The following is a 20,620-nucleotide window of genomic DNA, read 5'->3' on the forward strand; positions in this document are numbered from 1 at the left end:
TCTAGATGTTCAAACTGGATTTAGAAAAGGCAGATAAACCAGAGATCAAATTGCCAGCATCTGTTGGATCATAGAAAAAGCAGGAGAGTTCCAGCAAAACATGTACTTCTGCTTTAAAGACTACGCCAAAGCTTTTGACTGTGTGGATCACAACAAACGGTGGGAAATTCTTCAAGAGATAGGAATACCAGACCACCTGACCTGCCTCCTGAAAAATCTGTATGCAGGTCAGGAAGCAACAATTAGAACCAGACATGAAACAACAGACTGGTTCCAAATTGGGAAAGGAGTACATCAAGGCTGTATATTATCACCCTGCTTATTTAACTTATATGCAGAGTACATCATGAGAAATGCCAGACTGGATGAAGCACAAGCTGGAATCAAGATTGCCGGGAGAAATATCAATAACCTCAGATATGCAGATGACACAACCCTTACGGCAGAAAGTGAGGAGGAACTAAAGAGCTTCTTGATGAAAATGAAAGAGGAGAGTGAAAAAGTTGGCTTAAAGCTCAACATTAAGAAAACGAAGATCATGGCATCTGGTCCCATCACCTCATGGCAAATAAATGGGGAAACAATGGAAACAGTGTGAGACTTTATTTTCTTGGGCTCCAAAATCACTTCTGATGGTGACTGCAGTCATGAAATCAAAAGTCACTTGCTCCTTGGAAGAAAAGCTATGAATAACCTAGACAGCATACTAAAAAGCAGAGACATTACTTTACCATCAAAGGTCTGTATAGTCAAAGCTATGGTTTTTCCAGTAGTCATGTATGGACATGAGAGTTGGACCATAAAGAAGGCTGAGTATCAAAGAATTGATGCTTTTGAACTGTGGTGTTGGCGAAGACTCTTGAGAGTCCCTTGGACTGATCAAGGAGATCCAGCCAGTCCATCCTAAAGGAAATCAGTCTTTAATATTCATTGGAAGGACTGATGCTGAAGCTGAAGCTCCAGTACTTTGGCCACCTGATGCGAAGAGCTAACTCATTAGAAAAGACCCTGATGCTGGGAAAGATTGAAGGCAGGAGAAGAAGGGGACAACAGAGAATGAGATGGTTAGATGGCATCACTGACTCAATATACCTGGACAGTGTTGCCTTAGGGGTTTTGAGAGAGCCCACAGTTGCTCACCCAGGCCCTAGGAAAGGAACTGCAGGAAATATGCCTAAAAGAAGGGCCTGTTCTACAGTATATAGATATATTAATATGTAGCCCCTCCATGGAGACCTCAGATCAGAACACCATTGAAATTCTTAATTTCCTTGGGACTTGAGGTTATAGGGTCTCCCAGAAAAAGGCACAGATCTCAAATCAACAAGTTAAATACATGGAATATATTATAAATCCTGGAAGTAGACAGCTACGTCCAGATAGAAAATAAGCTGTATTAGGCCTAGATACTTCAAAGACAAAAAGACATCTCTATACCTTGGGCTTCCTAGGTGGCGCTAGTAGTAAAGAACCCACCTGCCAATGTAGGAGACATAAGAGATGCAGGCTCGATCCCTGGGCTGGGGAGATCCATCAGAGCTCCTGCTCTGAGTCTTCCCAGTTGACAAAAGCCGTGCATCTGGTATGTTAAGTTTCTTTCTTTGAGGTAGCAGCAGTTCCATGTCAAGATGATCGTGATGCAGGGATCCTAGCCACTCCCTGAGACAGATTCTTCTGGACCAACAGCAGAGGTCTCCCTGGGGCTCCGCGGCAAGGCAGGATGAGAATTCTGTGGCCCCAGTTAGGTAGGGTCCATGAGCCCAGTGCCAGCCTGAAGGAGCCACAGAAGGTGGACCTCTGCCCTGCACCTCCCAATAAAAGTTCCCTGGGGTCCAGGAACCTCAGAGGGGATATGAGGTAGGCAATAGACGGGCCCCAGGCTGAGCTGCTGCAGTCTCTTGTTGACACTTTGAGAGAAGATGCCATCATGAGCACTGGGCCCTGAGACCGCAATTTCCTCTTGCTGTGGTCAAGGGGATTTCTCATCCTGATGTGTGCAGAGAATGTCCTCAGTTGTCCTCTAAGGAATTCTGCATAATGCAACTCTAGGGGAGGGGAAAAGAAAGGAAGAGATGCCAGCCCATAATATGTCCTGCCAACCTCCCAGAAACCTTCAAGCTGACCAAGGAAGAACCCTGAGACAGGCCAAATATGGGAACAAGCAAGAAGACTGGCCAGACATAACCTGGAAGAGTGCCCTCATATAAGCAGTCTAAGCCACCCCTGTTGGGTGCAGCTCACTCCGCAAGTTTGCCTTTGTTTTCTTCCGCATGTGCTTTGCCTCCAATAAATGCTGTGTCTGCTGGTCTCCGATGAATTCTTTTGGCAGAGAAGACAAAGACCAAGGCCCTTTTACCAGTCATTTCACTGCCATAGTCAATAGGAATGTTCACTGCTTTGATTTTTTGGTTCTATAAATTCAGATTTTTATATTTTCTACTTTTTGTTAATGTAAAAAGTGATCCATATTGTTAGTATCATTTTGAACAGTACAGATGCATGTAAACTGAAGAGTACTTAGATTTCTCCAATCCCGTTCCTCAGTTTTCATTGTTGATATTTTTGCATTTAGCTTTATAGGCTTCTATTCTTTGTCTTAGACTGCAAATATGTGCTCTCCGTTGTTTTTGTTGTTGTTAGCTTGCCATAGAAATGGTGTTGTAGTATATCCGTTTGTCTTCAATTTTCTTCCTTTTGTATCTCTGTTATCTTTCTGTATATTGTGTTTTCTTAAATTAGGCCTTAATGTTTTAAGATGTTACAGTATTCACGTTTTGGTGCACAGTTCTTCCTTCTTTGAAAAATATTTTTTTAAATGAGATTCTTGTACATTAAAAAGATGATTTGCATGTTTCTTCACTCCATGGAGTTATCTACTATTAAATTTTGACATGGAAGCGCCTTGGGTCACTCTCAAAAATTACTTTGGGTAGTTTATTTAGTAAGACTCTTAGAGTAAAATTGCTGCATTATTTTTCTAAGTTTTCTATGATTTTTACTGTAGTCTTTCTTAAAGGTTTTTATACATTTACTTTTTAAACATTTGATTCACTTTCATAGTATGTGTATGATCATGAATATTTAGATAATTTTTCATTATCATAGTTTTGCCATGAATATTTGTATGTATCTTTTGGCTGATCTTTAAGTATACTTGTAAAATAGATTCCTAAAATTAAAATGGTATCAACTTTCTAAATCTAAGTGGTACATTCTTTTTATATTCATTGGATCAGCATAAATGAATGTATTTATGTAAATGAATATATTGAGGAATTAAATATTCTACGAAATCATCATTTAAACTTTTAATAAGTGCAGGTTTCTAAAATAGACTTTTAACATGTTATTTTCTATTAACATAGCCTTAAGATTACCAGTAAATGCTTCTTTGAACTATATAAATGATCTTTTATTATTACATGAAAGTTCTTGCTTTTTTGGTAAACATATAGATATTCAATTTTACAATCATAAGAGAGATAAGAATAATGTAAAAATTTTATTCTCCTATGTAAATATTACATTTCTTGTATAAATGAAGAGTAATTGTTAAACTAGTGTTCTGTATTTCCAAAAGGGTAATTGTATTGTATTTCCATTAGTCTGTCGGTTTTTAGCAAGGCTTCTGCATCAATAAATAAACCTGTCTTTGGTTTTAATTTTTTAAATTTGAACAAAAAAATGAAGTCAGTGGTGTTTGTGTTTAACATAATTTATTTCCACATCTGAGTGTCCAAAATGTTTTAGATTTTTGTTAAATATGTCATTGTTTTTTATATGCTTTCTCCTTTGAGTTTTTTACTAAAAGGAAAATGTAAATTAAAATTTAAAAATGAAATGAAATTAAAAATTTTAAAAGAAGGGGAAATTAAATTACATAAAACTCAAACATATATATATATATATATATATATATATATATTTGTTCTTTTGTTCTTCTTTTTCTTTAGTTCTGCTTGGGAATTTGAAGGTCCAACTATCATCTATTGTCCTTCCAGGAAAATGACAGAGCAAGTTACAGCTGAACTTAAAAAACTGAATTTAGCCTGTGGAACATACCATGCGGGACTGAGTATTAACTTAAGGAAACAAGTTCATCATAGGTTCATGAGAGATGAAATTCAGGTGTGAAGATGGATCATGATTACTGTCTTTTCCCCATGCTGGAAACACATGTTTCTATAATAGCTATTTATGAAGTCTTTATTGAATATCTTCTTTGTGTTCCCTAACTTCCTTGCCCCCACCTCCCCAGGGAGGGATAATGTTTTTTGTTTTCTAATTTAAATTTTTTTTTCATTTTTAAAGTGTGTCTTATAGTTGATTTACAATGTTCTGTTAATTTCAGGTATACATACTATATATAAAATAGGAACTAATAGGAACCTATGGTACAGCACAAGTAACTATTTAGTACTCTGTAGTGACCTATATGGGAATGGAATCTGAAAAAGAGTGGATGTATGTATTCCTGATTCACTTTACTGTACAGCAGAAACTAATACATTGTAAAAAAACATTGTAAGTCAACTATATTAAAAATTAAAAATTTCGTTAAAGTTGGAATTGAACTTCATAATTTAATCCTGAAATATTATTTGTTTAAAATTGCAGTGGTAAAGAATTCCCCTTGCCGATGCAGTAGATGTAAGAGATGTGGGTTCGATCCCTGGGTTGGGAAGATCCCCTGGAGTAGGAAATGGCAATCCACTCCAGTATTGTTGCCTGGAAGATTCCATGGACAGAGGAGCCTGGTGGGCTACAGTTCATGGGGTCGAGTTTGACATGACTGAGCACGAGCACAAAAATGGAAAAACAGCAATGTATATTAAAAAATTTTAGGTGTACATCCAGGTAATTCATTCATGCATATACATTTGAGTACCGTTTTGATGAACATAAAGCAGTCACTCTGATAGAATCAGTGTAGAATATGGGAGATAGATAGGGAAGAAAACTGTTGCAGGCTAATATAAATGGCAGCCTAGACATAGAATGGTGTTTAGGTTCACAGAGGAGGGAAAACTAGCTGTTAAGTTAGATTGTCAAATGGAGTTGTACACCCAGGAATAAGCAGTTTGAGTAGAATCTGAACAAGTGAATAGAAGTTCATCAGGTATGCATGGCTAGGGGGTGATGAAGGATAAGGAATTGATTATAGAAAAGGACTGATGTGTGCAAGGCACTTTGACATAAGAGAGCATACTGGGTTCAAGGAATTGTGAGTAGTTTGCAGTGGTTGGAGAAAAGGGAAGTATAGAGTAGGAGGGACACAAAGTACAGGTAAAATGGCAGGAACTGGTGGAGACTTAGGAAGAGAGTTGAATTGGTTGGTTGGCCAGGTTATAGAGGATCTTAAAACTTGCAGAAAGGCAAGCTGGAGTTGGTGTGAAGTTCCCTTATTTTTTCCAGACAAGCTGTAGGACTTTTTATTTAAATGACATTCCATCTAACAGGTAAAGCAGATTAAAGTAGAAATGGCCTTGTTGAAGTTGATGTGATGGAGAACCAAGTCCAGGAATGTCCCTGTCTCCATGTCAGTGTCTTGGGGGTTAGAATCTTAGAATCTTCAAAATTCTGCAGAACAGAACTTGAAAACCACCGTGACAGACTGCTCCGTGAGCAAGATAATAGTATTATAGAAACATTAGACTGGGAGCACTAAGTAGGATTGATCTGAAGGAGAGAAGAAAGGTATTGATGAAGTTCACAAGAGGTGCTGCATCTGAGATTCTTATGGTTAGGATCCTGGTTCAGTGGGTGTCACACGGATTATTTTGGAGGATTTCAATTCAAACATGTAAGTAGGTTTAAATCAACACTATCAACATATCCACCCCCTGTCAGTATATGCCTGGAATAGTCCTCATCTCAAATTGAGAGGAACTTAACTTCCGTTTTGCATTTTCTGTCCAATAGATCATCCATTTCCTATATATCTAGAACTCTGCATATGCAGCTCACTGTACATTGTCATGCTGCAGTGCATATCTGCCTGAAGGGTATCTGTTCTCTTTCTTCATCTTCTTTCCAAAGGCAAGAACAGCTGCCTGGAATAGAGGTTTTATCCAAATTCTTAAATGCTTGTATGTTTATTCTATTATCTCTGAAGCTTGAAAATTATCAGATAAAGTTCATTAGCTGCTGCTTACTAAATCTTAACAATTGATCTTTGAGTCAATAATTGATCATTGGTTTCTTCTGTCTTGTTGTATGATTACTAATTATTTATTTAGATAGAAACATCTCCCAGAGACATGAGGAAGACTAAGATTTTTTTCTTTCCTATTTTTCATGATGAAATCTAACCACATTTGGTTGTAGATTTGTGTTTTGAGTCTGTAATCAGTCTTTTAATCCTAACTTTTAATTTTATGCCCTTTGTATTTTATTTGCCTTTTCAAGATGGCTTGAATTCCTTTCCTTTCTGGGATGAGGTTATGAGTAAATTATTTGATAAAGTATTTTCATTTACACCTGAGAGGTTATAATGATATTTTGAAAATCATATCTGTAGAATAGGTTGATCTCTTTTAAAGACAAGATCATGAAAAAATTAGATCTTAAAAATTTTCATCATACAAACACACAGACACATACATTACACAGATTAATCATGTGAGGTGATGGAGGTATTAACCTTACTGAGGTTATCGATCATGTCACAGTATATATCAAATCATGTTATATATGGTAAACTTACACAATGTTATAATTCAGTTATATCAATAAAGTTGGAAAAATTAAGAAATAACATTTAAAAAATAAATATTGGAATTATTATTAAATTGCTTTTTTAGTCAAATATAGCAAAGCTGACTAGTTGTATTCACACAAAGCTTTTTTCTTAATATTGTTTCCATTCCTATGTTAATTTTTCTCTCATATTTCTCATACTTCCATTTATTTGTCCTTCCTTCCTTTCTTTTTTTTCTTTTTTTTTCTGCTCTTGGTACATCTTAACACGTGTTTTGTTTCAAATGGCACTTTATTATTTACCACTTATACACACACATAGTTTAACAAACTAAAATAGTTCTCCGGTGCTTAAAATGAAACGTGTAAGCCATCATTCCTTCCTGCTGCTTTTTCCTACTCTCAGCTTTTTTAGCTTATTCCTTTGGTGTTTGCCACTGTATCTTGCAGTAATTTCCTTGTACTGCTACTACTTAGTTTACTTATTATTTGCCTGTTAGATTTAGGCATTATCTCTCAATTCCCCACTATGAAAGGTGAACGCATAGCTCTTTGACATCCCTTCCTGCCCTTCTCATTGTGTCTAGAAGTTTCTACCCCCTCTTTTCCCAATATATTAATATCATAATTTTGATTAGATCAATATACTCAAATATTATGTGTATATATTCTTTATAAATGCTTTGTATATGTAAGGCATGTAGTATATTTAGAGTTACTTGTACATTTTTTTATATTCTAATTACTACTTTTCAAGGAATGTGGTTAGCTTTTTTTGGCAATTATCACTAATTTTCCCCTAAAATTTCCCCTAGTCATGTCAATCTCACCTCTGTATATTCATTCCTGTTATACCAATTTTATCCTTTTAAATTTGCAGAGAGAAATTCATATTTCATTCTATCTCTTTAATGAGCAGCTTCCTTCTACCTTTGGGCTTCCCTGGTGGCTCAGATGGTAAAGAATCTTCCTGTAATGCAGGAGACCCAGGGTTCGACCCCTGGGTTGGGAAGCTCCTCTGGAGGAGGGAATGGTTACCTGCTCCAGGATCGTTGCCTGAAGAATCCTATAGACAGAGAAGCCTGGTGGGCTATAGTCATGGGGTCACAAAGAATTGGACACAACTGAGCATGCCCCACACCTGTCTTTCTACCTTAGAATACTGCTAGAAAAATTAAGATGCAGTCTTGAAACTTCAGAATAACCCAAAGGCTCATTTAATGTAATAAAGATTTTAAGAGTCTCTTTTGTATCTTATATTTATATACATTCAGAAGAACCATGATATTTGCTCCTTTTTGTAGAGAGGGAACAAATCCTATTTGATGGTCACCAGTCCTAAATCTGTAAATCGGGCAGATAATCTCTTAAGCTGTAAGTGATTTGTCAAAATTATATTAAATTCCCTGGTGGTTCAGACCATAAAGAGTCTGCCTGCAATGCAGGAGACCCAGGTTTGATCCCTGGGTCAGGAAGACTCTCTGGAGAAGGAAATGGCAACGCACTCCAGTATTCTTGCCTAGAAAATCCCATGGATGGAGGAGCCTGGTGGGCTGCAGTCCATGGGGTTGTAAAGAGTCGGACACGACTGAGTGACTCACTTCCACTTTCTTTTTTTTTTTTTCAGTTTTTTAAAATTTATTTATTTTCTTTACAGTGTTGTAGTGGTTTTTGTCATACATCTGAGTCTGCCACAGGTGTACATGTGTTCCCCATCCTGAACCCCCCTCCCACCTCCTTCCCCATCCCATCCCTCTGGGTCATCCCAGCGCACCAGCCCCGAGCACCCTGTATCTTGCATCGAACCTGGACTGGCGATTCATTTCACATATGGTAGTTTACATGTTTCAGTGCCATTCTCCCACATCATCCCACCCTTGCCCTCTCCCATAGAGTCCAAAAGACTGTTCTATACATCTTTGTCTCTTTTGCTGTCTTGCATACAGGGTTATTGTTATCATCTTTCTAAATTCACTTTCATATTAAATTCAGTAGCATGCCAGGGACTGTAATGAATGAACTAATTGTACTTACCAAAGGGAAACATGTAAGGTTTTAATTCTGCTAAATGTTTGTCAAACTGTGTTGTTATTTATTCTCAGTGTGTCATAGCTACCGTAGCTTTTGGAATGGGCATTAATAAAGCTGACATTCGCCAAGTCATTCATTATGGTGCTCCTAAGGAAATGGAATCCTATTACCAGGAGATTGGTAGAGCTGGCCGAGATGGACTTCAAAGTTCTTGTCATGTTCTCTGGGCTCCAGCAGACATGAACCTAAATAGGTAAAAATACTCATTGCTTTCACCCTTACAGATTTCTTTCTTTCCATATAAACTTCAAAAGTATTTGAGGCAACATTCAAAATTTAAATTAATACGTGTAAGTGCATTTAAAACCAAAAGAAAACCCAAGACGTTCTTAAGATTTGTGGTGAGTTGCCACCCAGAGGAGATGAACTAATTTCATCTATACTCCTTTTAGTGTGAAGATTTAACTAAACCAGCACTACACTGGGAATGTAACGTAGATCTTGTGGAACACTTTCAAAGTATCATTTGTTGATGATTTGTTTTTTCACTCCCGTTCTCAAGTTTTGATATGTCTTCAGCCATAGTTACTTTAGAATCCATTTATTTTGTTTTTGTTTTTTTCTTCTCATGCTGCCATGGTGCTTATTCCAAATGACTTCTGTCAATTCCAGTTTGGCTCTAATTACCACTTTTGTTTCTTTTGTTTGTTCTGTGAGAGCATGTCCTCTCTCCTTGCCCATCTGAGTGATCATGTTGCTCTGTACTGACTGCCTGCCATGGAAAAATATTGTGCTTAGTGTTTAGAGGCAGGAAAGCCTTACTACTTAAATACTAAACAGGTGTTTTGTTGGCACTTATGTCCTGTGAGATTGATGTCGAAAGGAAAACTTCATCTTGCAGAATTTTAGTGGTAGGATTTACCAATTTATCCCTTCACCCATAGGGAAAAAAGTTAAGAAACATGTATATGGTGGACTTACTAGCTCATTTTATTAAAATGGTGAGAGTGCCTATCTAATACAGTTTTTATTTTTATTTATTACTCAGCAATTTTTTTTTAACACTGTGTCCCAAGCATTATGCTCTGTGCTGAGTATCCAATGGTAAATAAAAGCAGATATAAATAGTACCTGTTTTTTAATAGAGTTTACTATGTAATGGGAATGACAGATCTTAATCACAGAATCGTACAACTGTAGGTACATAGGGTTCGTTTTACTGCTCTCTTTGTGTTTGAAAATTTCAGTAACCAAAAGTTATTTTGGAAAGGATCATGCAAATACATGTAGTGGTATAGCTATTACATGCTATGAAAGAAATTTGCCTTGAGTAGCCAGTGTAATATTGGGTGTGTGTTTACCCATTTATAAAGATCAGATAAGGCTTCCTTGAGGAACTAATGAGTTAACTTGAGGTATGAGAGAAGAATAGGGATTAATTAGGTAAGAATGTTTGCTATAAATTTTAAGCTTCTTTTAGGAGCAGTCAGTAGCTTTTGTTTCTTCTTGTTGTGCTTTTGACACTAGTGTCTTTGTAAAGCTTTTTATAAACTAATTTAAAATAATTGGGGTAGAACACAGCTTTGTATACCACTATTAAATTTGGGGTTGTTAAAAACATTTGGGATTGTATCAGACATAAGTTGATTCCTACCAGTTCTGATTTTATTTATGCATTGTGTTAAAGATGCTGAAGACTTAACACTTAAGTTTTGTATCGTGGCTTGGCAGGTTCATCAGTGGATATAGTTTCTGTTTATCTGAGTCTCCAAAATATTTTAAATGGTTATCTCATAAAGATTTAACAGAGGTAAACAGTGAGTAGTAATCAAATAGTGTTGCCAGAAAACCCATACTTGAATCTTTAATACAGACAGGTTGTTCTTTGTATCCATACTAAAGGAAATAAAACTATAGGGTTAATCAGCATAAAAAAATATTTCAGCAATGGTTGAGGCCCAAATCTGTGCTATCCTATGACAAACCTCTTCTATTAGAGAAAAGAGAGTTTTAGAATAAATGGAATAGCTGATTTTCAAATGAAAAGATCACTGTAATTCATGAAATGTTTAGAGTCTGTCTTATGCTAGAATCCTGTGACTAAGAGAAGAAACTTGTCTGGTCGTCAGTGTAAATATGCAACTAAAATTTTTTTTATCGTAGAAGCTGTACCGTTGGCAAAGTCTCAATGTCTACAGTTGCTAGTCATTATTTGAAACAGTCAAAACCCAGATAGTTACTGTAATCTTTGTTTAAAGGGAATAATTTGCAAATTAATCTCAGTTTAATAAGTCTTCCACTGGCTTCAGCTGATTTCTAGTTAGGGTATTGCTTTCAGAATATTTATTCTTTTTCAACTTCTTTTTATTCTGTGGAATGTTATACTTTAACTATTTTGATGGTCCCAGAAGAACAAATATTCACTTGATATGTTGTTAGAAACTTGTTATTTTATTTCCTTCAATTTGTTAGCAAAACTGATGTGTTAAATATTGGTCATTGGAACCAAAAATAAGGGATCTTGTTCTCAGAGTGTGGGCATTTGCTTCCTTTGCTCTTTCTGAGGAAAAGGAGGTGACTTAAACAGACAAATCATTGCAAAATAGGGACCGAATTTTTAGCCCAGGAGCTAGGAATGAGATTGGATGGCTGAACTAGGAACTAGAGTCAGTTGTTGGAAGAGACTTTTTAGAGAAATTACGTGGAAGGGCACGGTGGTTGGTGGTGTCAAAGGATAAGAATGTTTTTGAATCAGAGGTCATTTATGTGTTCAGACTTCTAGAACTCTCTTAACTGGATTCCCTCTTGGTATCATCCTTAAGAATTGTACTTCTATCAGTACTTTTATCAGTCAGAAGGTTGTATAGTCAAAATATGAGTGAGTCATTTCCCTTTTGATGAGAAGTATTATCACCTAGATCTTGTAGGTTGTGTTGTTTTCTTTTGAAGTATTTGTAACCTGTTTAACCCAGACTTCTATTTATTCTTGGAAAGATATACAAAGACTATTTGGGAGATTCTCATCATCTAATATGTGATAGTCATGGAATTTCTTCACAGAAGGGTAAATTAAGAGAGTCAGCATAAGGTATAGCAACAGTACTTTAAAAAAAAGTCTTCCGTGTTATTTTAAAAGTTTATATAAATTGAGCATTATGGGGAAAGAAGTTTGAGGAAGGAACTTAATTTTGATAATTTTCTGATGTCTGGTCATTCAGTTCAGTTCAGTGGCTCAGTCTTGTGCAACTCTTTACAACCCCATGGACTGCAGCACGCCAAGCTTCCCTGTCCATCACCAACTCCTGGAGCCTACTCAAACGCATGTCCATCGAGTCGGTGATGCCATCCTACCATCTCATTTTCTGTCGTCCCCTTCTCCTTCCATCTTCAATCTTTCCCAGCATCAGGGTCTTTTCCAAAGAGTCACTTCTTTGCATCAGGTGGCCAAAGTTTTGGAGTTTCAGCTTCAGCATCAGTCCTTCCAGTGAGTATTCAGGACTGATTTCCTTTAGGATTGACTGGTTGGATCTCCTTGCTATCCATAGGACTCTCAAGAGTCTTCTCCAACACCACTGTTCAAAAGCATCAATTCTTTGGCGCTCAGCTTTCTTTATGGTTCAACTCTCACATCCATACATGACTACTGGAGAAACCATAGATTTGACTAGATGGACCTTTGTCGGCAAAGTAATGAATGTCTCTGCTTTTCAATATGCTGTCTAGGTTGGTCATAGCTTTTCTTCCAAGGAGCAAATGTCTTTTAATTTCATGGCTGCAGTCACCATCTGTAGTGATTTTGGAGCCCCCCAAAATAAAGTCTCTCACTGTTTCCCCATCTGTTTGCCATGAAGTGACGGGACCAGATGCCATGATCTTAGTTTTTTAAATGTTGAGTTTTAAGTCAAATTTTTCACTCTCCTCTTTCACTTTCATCAAGAGGCTTTTTAGTTCTTCTTTGCTTTCTGCCATAAGGGTGGTGTCATCTGCGTATAAGGTTATTGATATTTCTCCTGGCAATCTTGATTCCAGCTGTGCTTCATCCAGCCCAGCATTTCACATGATGTACTCTGCATTTAAGTTAAATAAGCAGGGTGACAGTATACAGCCTTGATGTACTCCTTTCCCAATTTGAAACCAGTCTGTTGTTCCATGTGCAATGATGTCCGGTAAAACCCCATAATACAAAGGGGAAGTTTTTAGAAGGCTGAGAAGTTTTCTGAAGAGCTGAAGTGGTGAAGGCTCATATTTGGATCATGAGTGTTTTCAGTATTCCTTATATAGATTAGATGCCTTAGTTTCTCATGTAAAATAACTTTAAGAATAATCTTTTACTGGAAAAATGTAAAAATTCATGAACAGTAGAATGATTGCCAAAAACGGAAGTAGCATATAGGCTAAAATGAAAAACTTGAGAGTGTTAACCAGTTTTTAATAGGCAATGAAGCTGTTGATATTCGGACATAGGTGACATTCTTTTAAAGGCAGTTTTCATAAAAATCAGAAAAATACCTAGCTTTTGTAGGGGCATTGACTGGAAAGGGATCCAATAACTTTCTGAGATGATAGAAATATTTTTTATCTTGTTAGTGGTGTGGATATTTTAGGTTACAAAAATTAAGCAGTAATAAATAAATGAAATAAACTGCTAATACAATTTTAATATTACTGTGATATTTTTAATTGACAGGCACCTCCTTGGTGAAATACGCAATAAAGAGTTTCAATTATACAAATTAAAGATGTTGGCGAAGATGGAAAAATATCTTTATTCCAGCAAGTGTAGGCGACAGTAAGTATTGTTTATTTTATATCGTTTAATAACAAGGATATATAGATGATACTTTTAAGAAAAATGTTTTACAGAATAATTAGAAATACTTAGAAAATATTTGCTGGTGTTACATATGCGCTGAATTTTTAAGGCAACTTTCTTTGTACCTCAATAAAGTGAAGCCAAATAATGAGATCCCAGCTGAGTCAGTTAATGTTGATTTCTCATTATTTTCAACAATGAATTTAACATATATGTTTTTGTGCTTTTATTTAATTTTAAATTTTCTCGTGAGTAGAATCATCTTGTCTCATTTTGAAGATAAACAACTACGAAAGGCCTCCGTAGGAATTATGGGAACTGAAAACTGCTGTGATAATTGCAAGTCCAGGTACCTTTTTCTTCTAGATGGACATTCTAAAAATCTTCCTTTGTTTCTTTCTTTTCCTTTTCAAATGATTTTAAATGGATTTTTTTATTGAGGGATATGTATTACAGTTTTTTTTAAAAAAATAAGTAATGAATTTATGTATTTAAAAAGAGGACAAAGCAAGCACTATTACAACAGTTTACTTTTATAAAGAGGTAAACCAATAAGATGGTAGACCTAAATCTAAACATATCAATAGTTACATTAAATGTAAATGGTCTAAAAACTCCATTTAAAGAAATTGTTGGAATTGGTTTAAAAATATGACCCAACCATATGCAGTCCACAAGAAATTCATTACAGATATAATTATATAAGTTGATGAAAAAAAAAGGGTATATACATTGTAAAGCAGTTAAACTCCAATTAAAAAATCAATAAGAATTTTTTAAAAAAGATAAAAAACTGTGTACCATGAAGATATGAATCAAAAGAAAGCTGGAGTTATTTTTAATGTCAGATAATGAAGATTTTGGAGAAAAAATATTACCAGGGTTATAGAAAGATGTTACATGATGATAAAATGGTCAGTTTATGAATGTGTCTGTCAGGGTTCTCCAGAGAAACACATCACATTTGTGTACACACAGATACTCGCACATACACACAGAGAATGAGAATAAATGAGAGAGAGAGGTTGATTTTAAGGAATTGGCTCATGCTGTTTGTAAGGATTAACAGGTCTGAAATCTAGATCTAACTGACTTTTATAGACCATTTGTCAACAGGAACTACACATCCTTTTCAGGTGCAAGTGTAATTTTCATGAAAACAGACTGTCTTTTGGGTCATAAAACCAGTATTAACACATTTAAAAGATTTGTATTTATACAGAATATATTTTCTAACTAAAATAGAATGAAACTACAAATCAATAGAAAGAAAGAGGCAAGTCTCCAAATACTTGGAAATTAAGCAACACACTACTAAATAATCTGTTAGTCAAAGAGAAAGTCACAAGTTAAGTCGGGAAATATTTTGAACTGAATGAAATGAAAATGCAAAATGTATGGGATAGAACTAAAGTGATAATGAAATGGAAAATAAGAGTATTAAATACTTACAATAGAAGAAAGATTTCAAATTAGTAATTAAGCTTCTACCTTAAGAAACTAGCACATAGGGGTAAAGTAAGCTTATAGGAAACAAAAAAAGGTGGAGGGAGAGTAAAGATAAGGGACTAAATCAGTGAAATAGAAAACAGGAAAACAATTGAGAAAAGAACTGAACTCAAAAGCTCATTCTTTGAAAAGGTCAATAAAATTGATACAGACTCCTAAAAAGGGGGTGGGGGAAGAGACAGATTACCAATATCTGGAATGAAAGAAGAATTTCACAGACATTGAAAGGGTAACGAGAAAACACTATGAATAATTCAGTAATTTAGATGAAATGGACCAGTTCCTTGAAAATTCTTATTGGCACCTTTAACAAGAAAACCCCTACAAATATGTAAAGCACCCAACTGACATAATAGCTGGAAAAAAATCAACAAATTTACCATCAAAGTAGGAGTTTAGTTCAGATCAGTTTAGTCACTCAGTCATGCGCGACTCTTTGCGACCCCGTGGACTGCAGCACGCCAGGATTCCCTGTCCATCACTAACTCCCGGAGCTTGCTCAGAATCATGCCCATTGAATCGGTGATGCCATCCAACCATCTCATCCTCTGTTGTCCCCTTCTCCTCCTGCCTTCAATCTTTCCCAGCATCAGGGTGTTTTCCAGTGAGTTAGTTCTTTGCATCAGCTGGCTATAGTATTGGAACTTCAACTTCAGCATCAGGCCTTCCAATGAATATTCAGGACTGATTTCCTTTAGGATTTGATCTCCTTACAGTCCAAGGGACTCTCAAGAGTCTTTTCCAGCACCACAGTTCAAAACCATCAATTCTTCAGTGCTTAGCTTTCCTTATGGTCCAACTCTCACATCCATATATAACTACTGGAAGAATCATAGCTTTGACTAGATGAACATTTATCGGCAAATTAATGTCTCTGCTTTTTAATATGCTGTCTAGGTTGGTCATAACTTTTCTTCCAAGGAGCAAGTGTCTTTTAATTTCATGGCTACAGTCACCATCTGCAGTGATTTTGGAGCTCCCCCAAAATAAAGTCTGTCACTGTTTCCTCTGTTTCCCCATCTGTTTGCCATGAAGTGATGGGACCAGATGCCATGATCTTAGTTTTTTGAATGTTGAGTTTTAAGCCAGCTTTTTCTTTTCTTTTCTTTTTTTTAAAGCCAGCTTTTTTACTCTCCTCATTTTAATCAAGTGGTTCTTGAGTTCTTCACTTTCTGCCATAAGGGTGGTGTCATCTGCATGTCTGAGGTTATCGATATTTTTGCCAGCAATCTTGATTCTAGCTGTGCTTCATCCAGCCCAGCATTTCGCATGATGTACTCTGCATATAAGTTAAATACACAGGATGACAATATACAGGCTTGATGTACTCCTTTTCCAATTTGGAACCAGTCTGTTGATCCATGTCTGGTTCTAACTGTTGCTTCTTGACCAGCATACAGATTTCTCAGGAGGCAGGTCAGGTGATCTGGTATTCCCATCTTTTTAAGAATTTTCCAGTTTGTTGTGATCCACACAGTCAAAGGCTTTTGCATAGTCAATAAAGCAGAAGTAGATGTTTTGGTGGAATTCTCTTGTTTTTTCCTGCAGTCCAACGGATGATGGCAATTTGATCTATGGTTCCTCTGCGTTTTCTAAATCCAGCTTGAATATCTGGACGTTCTCAGTTCATGTACTCTTGAAGCCTAGTTTGGAGAATTTTGAGCATTACTTTGCTAGCGTGTGAGATGAGTGCAGTTGTGCAGTAGTTTGAGCATTCTCTGGCATTTCGTTTCTTTGGGATTGGAATGAAAGCTCACCTTTTCCCATCCTGTGACCACTGTTGAGTTTTCCAAATTTGTTGGCATATTGAGTGCAGCACTTTCACAGCATCATCTTTCAGGATTTGAAATAGCTCAGGCGGAATTCCATCACTTCCCCTAACTTTGTTCATAGTGATGTTTCCTAAGGCTCGCTTATGCTATTCTTTTAACTCTGCATTCAGATGTATATATATTTCCTTTTCTCCTTTGCTTTTCACTTCTCTTTTCTCAGCTATTTGTAAAGCCTCCTCAGATAACCATTTTGCCTTTTGCATTTCTTTTTCTTGGGGATGTTCTTGATCACTCCCTCCTATACAGCATCACAAACCTCTGTCCATAGTTCTTCAGGCACTCAGTCAGCTCTAATCCCTTGAATCTATTTGCCACATCCACTGTATAATTGTAAAGGATTTGATTTAGGTTATACTTGAATGGTTTTCCCTACCAGTTAAAGTCTGAATTTTACGTTAAGGAACTCATGATCAGAGCCATGGTCAGCTCCCAGTGTTGTTTTTGCTGACTGTATATAGCTTCTCTGTCTTCGACTGTGAAGAATGTAATCAGTCTGATTTCAGCATTGACTGTCTGGTGATGTCCATGTGTAGAGTCTTCTCTTGTGTTGTTGGAAGAGGGTGTTTGCTATGACCAGTGTGTCCTCTTGGCAAAATTCTATTAGCCTTTGCCCTGTTTCATTCTGTACTCCAAGGCCAAACTTGCCTATTACTCCAGATATCTCTTGACTTCCTACTTTTGCATTCCAGTCCCTTGTGATGAAAAGGACATCGTTTTTGGTATTAATTTTAGAAGGTCTTATAGTGGAGGTGATGGAATTCCAGTTGAGATATTTCAAATCCTGAAAGATGATGCTGTGAAAATGCTGCACTCAATATGCCAACAAATTTGGAAAACTCAGCAGTGGCCACAGGACTGGAAAAGGTCCATTTTCATTCCAATCCCAAAGAAAGGCAATGCCAAAGAATGCTCAAACTACCGCACAATTGCACTCATCTCACATGCTAGTAAAGTAATGCTCAAAATTCTCCAAGCCAGGCTTCAGCAATACGTGAGCCGTGAACTTCAAGATGTTCAAGCTGGTTTTAGAAAAGGCAGAGGAACCACAGATCAAATTGCCAACATCTGCTGGATCATGGAAAAAGCAAGAGAGTTCCAGAAAAACATCTTCTTCTGCTTTATTGACTATGCCAAAGCCTTTGACTGTGTGGATCACAATAAACTGTGGGAAATTCTGAAAGAGATGGAAATACCAGACCACCTGACCTGCCTCTTGGGAAATCTGTATGCAGGTTAGGAAGCAACAGTTAGAACTGGACATGGAACAACAGACTGGTTCCAAATAGGAAAAGGAGTATATTAAGGCTGTATATTGTCACCCTGCTTATTTAACTTCTATGCAGAGTACATCATGAGAAACGCTGGACTGGAAGAAACACAAGCTGGAATCAAGATTGCTGGGAGAAATATCAATAACCTCAGATATACAGATGACACCACCCTTATGGCAGAAAGTGAAGAGGAACTAAAAAGCCTCTTGAGGAAAGTGAAAGAGGAGGTGAAAAAGTTGACTTAAAGCTCAACATTCAGAAAACGAAAATCATGGCATCCGATCCCATCACTTCATGGGAAATAGATGGGGAAACAGTGGAATCAGTGTCAGACTTTATTTTTGGGGGCTCCAAAATCACTGCAGATGGTGATTGCAGCCATGAAATTAAAAGACGCTTACTCCTTGGAAGAAAAGTTATTACCAACCTAGATAGCATATTCAAAAGCAGAGATATTACTTTGCCGACTAAGGTCCATCTAGTCAAGGCTATGGTTTTTTCAGTAGTCATGTATGGATGTGAGAGTTGGACTGTGAAGAAGGCTGAGCACCGACGAATTGATGCTTTTGAACTGTGGTGTTGGAGAAGACTCTTGAGAGTCCCTTGGACTGCAAGGAGATCCAACCAGTCCATTCTGAAGGAGATCAGCCCTGGGATTTCTTTTGGAAGGAATGATGCTAAAGCTGAAACTCCAGTACTTTGGCCACCTCATGCAAAGAGTTGACTCATTGGAAAAGACTTTGATGCTGGGAGGGATTTGGGACAGGAGGAGAAGGGGACAACAGAGGATGAGATGGCTGGATGGCATCAGTGACTCGATGGACGTGAGTCTGAGTGAACTCCGGGAGTTGGTGATGGACAGGGAGGCCTGGCGTGCTGCGATTCATGGTGTCGCAAAGAGTTGGACACGACTGAGCGACTGTACTGAACTGAACTGATAGGTCTTCGTAGAACCATTCAATTTCACCTTCTTGAGCATTTGTGGATGGCATATATACTTGGATTACACAGAAAACTAACCAGCTTTATCACATGGATCACTGCCTTCTCTAACTGAATACAACTATGAGCCCTGCTGTGTAGGGCCATCTAAGACGGACGGGTCATGGTGGAGAGTTCTGACAAAATGTGGTCCACTGGAGAAGGGAATGGCAAACCACTTTCGTATTCTTGTCTTGAGAGCCCCATGAGCAATATGAAAAGACCGAAAGATAATGACACTGAAAGATGAACTCCCCAGGTCAATAGAGCCCAATATGCTACTGGAAAAGTGCAGAGAAACAGCTCCAGAAAGACTGAAGAGGCTGAGCCAAAGCAAAAACAACCCTCTGTTGTGGCTGTGACTGGTGATGGAAGTAAAGTCCAATGCTGTAAAGAACATTGTTGCATAGGAACCTGGAATGTTAGGTCCATGAGTCAAGGTAAATTGGAAGTGGTCAAGTAGATGGCAGGAGTGAACTTTGACATTTTAGGAATCAGTGAACTAAAATGGACCGGAATGGGCGAAATTTAATTCAGATGACCATTACGTCTACTACTGTGGGCAAAAATCCCTTAGAAGAAATGGAGTAGCCCTCATAGTCAATGAAAGAGTTCAAAATGCAGTACTTTGCAATCTCAAAAATGACAGAATGATCTCTGTTCTTCTCCAAAGCAAACCACTCGATATCACGATAATCCAAGTCTATGCCCCAAAGTAGGAGAGGTTGATGTAATTTTTAGTTTTTGGTAGGCTAAGAAATAAAAAAGTAGGAAGCAGTAGGTAATCTGGTCAATACAGTAAGAAGTTTGATTTATCGATTTGTGGTATATAGAGAAGCTTGTATTAAGCAGTTAGAGTAATGTGTCTCAGACATTTTTACTTCATGACCCACGTAGTTAATGATAATACTTACATCACACATGAGGCTACTTGAGTCTAGATTGTGTTCAGAACCCTACGGTCTGAAGGGATTAGCCTTCAGCACAGCTATAATCCATTTGCAACATCATTGCTGGGGAGCACTGAATTAAAGACTACTTCTCACACATAGGTAGCATATTTATAAGCAGTGGTTGGCAAGCTGTGGCCCCTGGACCAAGGGCATTTGCAGCCGGTTTTCGTAAATAAAGTTTTCTTGGAACACAGACGTGTACTTTTACTTATGTGTTATCTGTGACTGTTTTGCAAAGTTGAGCTAAGTAGTTGTGACACAGAGCTCATATGGTTGACAAAGCCTAAGCTATTGACTGTCTGACCATTTATAGGAAAAGTTTTCTGACCTCTGTGTTAGACTGTTTCAAATTTTTAGTGTCTTGATATCAAACACACTATATTTTCTGGCCAGAATGCCACTGAATTAGAAGTAAACAGAGAGCAAGCAGAAAAATTCTCATTCATTTGGAAATTTAAAATACTGTTTTACAGTAACTCATCAATCAAGGGAAAACTCAAACTGGAAATTAAAACATTTTTAGAGCTTAGT

At 37.1% G+C, this 20,620-nt stretch overlaps 1 protein-coding gene across 16 annotated transcripts in view; it reads left to right on the forward strand.

The window, feature by feature from the left end:
- WRN (WRN RecQ like helicase) overlaps positions 1-20,620 on the forward strand; it is a 113,045-nt gene that overhangs the window by 62,881 nt on the left and 29,544 nt on the right. For 9 of the 16 annotated variants that reach the window (XM_060407122.1, XM_042241444.2, XM_060407112.1 and 6 more), the window contains 4 exons: positions 3,954-4,128; positions 8,802-8,983; positions 13,418-13,519; positions 13,797-13,892. In XM_060407122.1, coding sequence (XP_060263105.1) covers positions 3,954-4,128; positions 8,802-8,983; positions 13,418-13,519; positions 13,797-13,892 — 555 coding nt within the window. The remainder of the gene's footprint in view (positions 1-3,953; positions 4,129-8,801; positions 8,984-13,417; positions 13,520-13,796; positions 13,893-20,620) is intronic. The other 7 variants (XM_042241445.2, XM_060407113.1, XM_042241447.2 and 4 more) reach the window with 1 other exon arrangement.

Source organism: Ovis aries, chromosome 26 (genome assembly GCF_016772045.2).
Source record: "Ovis aries strain OAR_USU_Benz2616 breed Rambouillet chromosome 26, ARS-UI_Ramb_v3.0, whole genome shotgun sequence".
NCBI lineage: Eukaryota > Metazoa > Chordata > Mammalia > Artiodactyla > Bovidae > Ovis > Ovis aries.